Here is a 6401-nt window from a genome sequence, read left to right as displayed (position 1 = left end):
TGGACTACACCTATTTTCCTATTTTCAAATCAAAGAATAATTCGTCAGTTTGAAACGGTGGTTGGTTTCTTGGACTTGATTGTTTTGATCACTTGATCTAAGCCCAACTCTTTCGATGAAAATCTCCATTGCTCGCTGGCTTTCTGGAAATCTGTCTCTTTTCTAAACCCAGGGATCTTGACTTTCCAAAATTTCACATGATGGGTAGCCCTCGTGAGGCTTTGGCCTTTTCATCTTATTTTGCCCTTATGGGCACTTGACTTTGTATTTCTTACCTTTTCAATAATTTTGACTCTGGAGTATCGGCCATCATGGCCAGTCGAGATCGACTTGATGCACCTGCTGAGGCTGGGTGATTTTTCTTGAATTTTAGCTTTTGATAAACAAAACCCTATAAAACCAATCTTGCCATCTTTTCTTTGTATTAGTTTCAGAGGAGAATTGTACCCAAAGGGATTCAAAGAAAAGTAAACAACAGACATGATAATGAATTTAAACGAGAAGTGTCACTTTTGGGGAAAGGGAAGAAGGACTTATTTGGAGTACATGCAGACTTCAATAGACATGACATGTTTCTTGGACTGGATACCCGATCTGTGAAACCATCCAATCTCTCATGAACCCATCATAACTCATACCTCAAAACTGAGAAACCTTGCTAGGACTCTATCAGTGCCGATGGTTTTAAGGAATTCCTTTTTCGATCAGTGGAGCCCTTTACGGGTTTTCACCAACTGGCCTCTCTCATTTCTCTTCTCACCGTCTCCTTATAGTGATCTTTGTGAGTTTTCACTAAAAAGACTCTCATTTTCAATTTCTCTACTCACCATCGCCTTACAGTGCCCGTGAGGGTTTTCACTAACAAGACTCTCTCATTTTCAATTTCTCTGCTCACCATCGCCTTACAGTGCCCGTGAGGGTTTTCACTAACAAGTCTCTCTCATTTTCAATTTCTTTGCTCACCATCGCCTTACAGTACCCATGTGGGTTTTCTCTCATTTTATTTCTCTCATTTGATTGTATCAGATTCAAATAACCAACATCCTTCCATTTTGAACATCTTTACTAATTGATCAGAAGGACTTTGAACAGGATTTAGGGTAAACGAGTGTTACACCCCATGTTTTCGTACGTAAGAGTACGTCATAAGTCTATTAATGTATGCTCATAAATGGAATCATCTTTGAAAAATTTACAAAGTTAGTTCATCATGTTAACTTGGAGGTTACAAATATTTAAGATCATTGATACCAAGTAGCAAGAGGTTTTGAAGTCTTAGAAGCTAAACAAATTGAAGAAAATAAGTTTCGTCGAAAGTCGACAAGTTGGAATGTTTTACCATGTACTTTTCGGGTGAAACTATGGTGATTAACACTATAAGAAGATTATAATATGAGTTGTTTTAGTCGTATAATAGTTTGTATTATGTTTTGAAGTCAAGCGAGTTGTGGAACAAAAGTTGGAAAAGGTCATCACAAGTTCCATTCATAAATGTGCTGAAAATTAGGTCAAATGTAACTGAGCTTTTCTCCCAATATACTTGGAATTAGGGGATTATCTACCTACAAAATTGAAGATCTATGAGTCTAGTTTCTAAATAATTAAACTGTTTGTCGATACAAAGTCGGAATAGAGAGATACTCGTATTTTTGCGAGACTGCGCAGGCTGGTAGGTGACAAGTAGGTGCATCACCTACTTGCCAAAAGGAGTGGCCTCAACTAAGTCGGCCAAGAGGTGACTTTTAAGGGATAATTAACTCATTTATTTCACTCATATTTCAGACCATTAAAACTAGAGTGAACCCTTGCAACTCCTCCCCAAAAATCCCACACAAACCCTAGGTTATTCCGGATGTTACGATGTGATTCTAGTGCCGAAAACCCCGGACAGCTTGCTAATTTCTCTTTCTCCTTCATGTTGCTGCATTGGGAGACTATTTTTTTTATGGAGAAGGACTAGGTTTATTTGTTATGCTCAGTCCAAGGTAATTTTACGCTTCTCCTTCCATTATCTATGCTTGTACGAGTTGTAACTTGACCGTAAAGACTAGACCTAGCGAGTTTCGAATGAGTAGTCGCTGTTTGTTATTGCATCACTGTTGGCTGGTTGTGAACTTATTTTTAAGTTGAATTGAAGGCTGGTTCATAGGATAAGAGGCTTAATTATGTATTGTTGGTTTTGTTGCTCAATTTGAAAGAAAAGACAAGTCGAAACATGTTTTAGTAAATCGAAAAATTAGTTTTGAGTTGTTGAACTTGTGGTACTGTTTTGTGGGTTGTTTCGTGTTGTTGTTGGGTTGTCTATTTTGATAATGTTTTTATGGAGTTTGGGAGGACAAATAGTGTGGAAAAACACCACATAATGGCAGGGTGGTTGGCTGTTCGTTCGTCGTTACAATATTTAGGTTATTGGACACTATTTTGGTTGTCGTTTTATATATGAAGTGATTAGGGTATGTGGGCTATTATGTCGTATATTGTGATAAAGATAAGGTTGGAACATGATGCATACATATTGTTATTGTTTTGTTCTTGCTGTTGTTGGTATATTGTATTGGAGGATGGCCTTGTTATAGAGGAGATGCTGCCAAAATTTACGTAAACAAGGTACTAGTTTAAGTTGCGGACTTAGCCTTTACTCAACACTAATTTTGAACCTCCTTATGCTGTGGTAGATTAAATTGAGTTGTTTGAAGAATTTCTTGGAAGGCATTAAGGACTCAATGGAGTTAAGGTATGTTAAGGCACTTCTTTCTTTCTTTCTTTCTTTTGGCATGATCTAAAATGAAACGAACATAAACGATATGCTATTTCATAACAGATCTACTCCTAGAAACTAAGATTGTTCATGTTGTTCTTTCCTTATAAAGTTATTCTAAGCAAGTGTGTATGATCCTTGAATCTTACTGAGGTTCATATTGAGTGTATGGATGTATATAATGTTACAATGACCTTAAGTCACTCCGAAAGGTTTAGAATGTGATTCCATGAATCTAGCATGCATTATATATATATATTATCTATTTTACTCTACCGAGCCGCGCTATAGTCGGCCGGGTACGATAGCTATTGTGCAACCACTGATTAGTTGGGTTTACCGAGCTCCACGTGGCTAGGTACGATTCTACCGAGCCTTATGATGGCCGGGTATGTTTTTACCGAGTCCTCTTTGAGGTCGGGTACGATATGATGATGCTGATGCCCATAGAGGCGTATGTTTTTAAATGTTTAGGTATATATGTATTATGCATTTCATGTCAGTAGCCCCCAAAGGCACTCAAATGTTACATGTTGTATCTTCTCTATCTCTCTTTCCATTACTGTTCTTGTTTATGCTTTCCTGTCTTACATACTCAGTACTTTATTCGTACTGATGTCCTTTTTGCCTAAGGATGCTGCGTTTCATGCCCACATGTCCTGAATGATAGGTTGACAGTCCTCCTAGTAGGTTATCAACTCGCAGAAGGTGCTAGTGCACTCCACTTGCTCCGGAGTTGCCTATTTGGTCAGTATGCTTTGGATATGTATTGATTGGTATGGCGGGGATCGGTCCCAATCATTATGGTTTTATGTACTCTTAGAGGCTTGTAGACAGATGCCAAGTGTATGGATAAATGTATGGCCTTGTCGGCCTATGTTTTAAGTTTACAAATGGTCATGTCAACCTTACAGGCCTGTATGTCACATGTATAAGTTTGTATATCATGTTGGGTCATCATATGTTGAGTATTCCCTTATGTTTTAGTCTTGTTATCTCATGACGGGTTTTCTAGCTCATTTACCAATGATAGTATTATAAGAAAGATATGTTACATTTGTACTCGGTTGAGTAAAGCACCGGGTGCCCGTCGCGGCCCTTCGGTTTGGGTCATGACATAGAGTTTGAATTGAATTACAAGTTTGGAACTTTTCAGGCGAACTATCGCCGAACCATTATAAATTCTGCCCCAGTTTAATTTTGGGGGGGGGGGGAATGTGGATTTTTGTTTTGGTGTGACTGAACCCCAGAGAGAGGCTTCCTATGTATCCTTTTGGAATCAAGCCAAACGTAGTTCAGGGAAACTTTGTTTTTGTTTTGTTTTGTTTTGTTTTTTTACAAACATTTTCGGGTTCCAAAGAGGGTAATCAAAGAAAAGGTAACCGGCTCAAAAGGGTTAGTAAAGGATTGAAGTGTTTGGGGTAGCGAGAATGAATGCCTTCATCATCCCAATCGGATAATATCGGTACCGCAGAAGGGTTAAACATAATACCTTTTGACCGCGTCTGCATTGACAACTGTTTCAGGGTCATTTCCTTAAATATCTCCCAAGTATAATGCCCCTTTTGGCAATAATTTTCTTATAATGTACGGACCCTTCTAGTTTGGAGTGAACTTTCTTTTTGCTTCCTTATGATGCGGGAGAATACGTCTCAAAACGAGTTGCCCTACTTCAAAGTTCCTAGGCCGCACTTTCTTATTGTAGGCACGAGCCATTTGTTGATACAACTGTCAGTGGCAAACTGCAGCCATTCACTTTTCATCAATCAGGGTTAACTATTCTAGACGAGTCTTGACCCATTCATTATCCTCAATCTCAGCTTCAACAATGATTCACAGAGATGAAATTTCAACTTTTTCGGGTATCACGGCTTCAGTGCCATAAACCAATAGATAGGGTGTTTCTCCAACTGATGTGCGCACGGTTGTGCGATATCCCAACAATGCAAACGATAACTTTTCATGCCATTGACAAGAACTTTGAATAATTTTCCTGAGGATCTTCTTGATGTTTTTGTTTGCTGCTTCAACAACACCGTTAGCTTTGGGCCGATAAGGGGTAGAGTTCCGATGTGTGATCTTAAATTGTTCGCATATCTCTCTCATCAAATGACTGTTCAAGTTTGTAGCATTGTCCGTAATGATAGTTTTAGGAATACCAAAATGACAAATAATGTTAGAATTCACAAAATCCACCACTACTTTCTTAGTGATGGATTTGAGAGTGACTGCTTTGACCCACTTTGTGAAGTAGTCAATGGCAACTAATATGAATCTGTGCCCATTTGAAGCTTTTGGCTCGATTGTCCCAATAACGTCCATACCCCAAGCAATGAATGACCACGGTGCTGACATATGATGTAATTCTGAAGGCAGTGCATGAATCAGGTCACCGTGTACCTGACATTGATGACACTTTCGGACAAAAATGAAGCAATCCTTTCCATAGTCATCCAGTAATAACCTACTCGAAGGATTTTCTTTGCAAGGACGTAGCCATTCATATGGGGACCGCACACTCCTGCGTGCACTTCATTCATGATTCTTCTGGCCTCTCGGGCATCCACACATCTTAGAAGGTTCAGATCTGGAGTCCTTTTGTACAAGACCTCTCCGCTCAAGAAGAAGCCACTTGCGAGCCTTCTAATGGTTCTCTTTTGGCCTCCACTAGCTTTCTCGGGATATTCCTTTGTTTTCAAGAATCTTTTGATATCATGATACCATGGCTGAACATCTGGTTCTACCTCAACTATATTGCAATAACCATGTCTTTCTCGGATTTGGATTTCCAATGGGTCAATGTGGACATTGCCTGGATACGGCAGCATCGAGGCCAAAATAGCTAGTGCATCGACTAACTCATTGTGAAATAGAGGAATGTACTGGAACTCGACAGATTTAAACCGTTTGCTAAGATCTTCCACATGTTGCTTGTATGGAAGAAGCTTGACATCCCGAGTTTCCCATTCACCTTGAGCTTGTCGGATAATCAAGTTAGAATCTCCCATGATTAACAATTCTTCCACATCCTGATCGATTTCCATGTTCATGCCCATAATGTGGGCTTCATACTCAGCAGTGTTTTTCATGTAGAAAAAGCGAAGCTGGGCTGTGGCCGGATAGTGCTGACCAGTGGGCGAAACCAAAATTGCCCCAATCCTGACACCTTTTGCATTCACAACTCCATCGAAGAACATTTTCCAAGAATTAGTGTCCTCTGGAATTACCTCAACTGAATTTACTTCCTCGTCCGGAAAGTAAGTACTCAAAGGCTTATATTCATCATCAACAGGATTCTCAGCTAAATGATCCGCCAAAGCTTGAGCTTTCATCGCTGTGCGGGTGACATAGACTATGTCGAACTCGGTGAGTAGGATTTGCCATTTTAATAACCTTCCCATGGGTATCGACTTTTGGAATATGTACTTCAAAGGATCCAATCTTGTTATGAGGGAGGTGGAGTAGGCTAACAAGTAATGCCTAAGCTTCTGAGCAACCCAAGTTAGGGCACATCAAGTTCTTTCCAACAAAGTGTATTTGTATTCATAACTAGTGAACTTCTTGCTCAAATAGTATATGGCTTGTTCTTTCTTCCTGGTCACATCGTTCTGCCCGAGAACACATCCAAAAGAATTCTCCAATA

At 39.6% G+C, this 6401-nt stretch overlaps 1 protein-coding gene across 1 annotated transcript; it reads right to left on the bottom strand.

The window, feature by feature from the left end:
* Positions 1 to 4591: 4591 nt before the first annotated feature.
* Positions 4592 to 6090, bottom strand: LOC138868683 (uncharacterized). The gene is made up of 2 exons (XM_070146249.1): positions 5227 to 6090; positions 4592 to 5158 (listed from the first exon to the last, which is right to left on the bottom strand). The coding sequence occupies exons 1-2, from the start codon at positions 6088 to 6090 to the stop codon at positions 4592 to 4594; spliced, it is 1431 nt and encodes a 476-aa protein (XP_070002350.1).
* Positions 6091 to 6401: the final 311 nt, after the last annotated feature.

This window comes from Nicotiana sylvestris, chromosome 5, assembly GCF_000393655.2.
Source record: "Nicotiana sylvestris chromosome 5, ASM39365v2, whole genome shotgun sequence".
Taxonomy (NCBI): Eukaryota; Viridiplantae; Streptophyta; class Magnoliopsida; order Solanales; family Solanaceae; genus Nicotiana; species Nicotiana sylvestris.
Note: the sequence above shows the minus strand (reverse complement) of the source record. Positions and strands in the feature narration are given on the sequence as shown.

Excerpts from the sequence above, each read along its gene's own strand:
- LOC138868683 (XM_070146249.1), bottom strand. The coding sequence starts at position 6,090 with ATGAAAGCTCAAGCTTTGGCGGATCATTTAGCTGAGAATCCTGTTGAT. Across the intron at positions 5,159-5,226 it reads TTGCAAAGAAAATCCTTCGA|GTACACGGTGACCTGATTCA; the intron begins GTAGGTTATTAC and ends CATCAATGTCAG.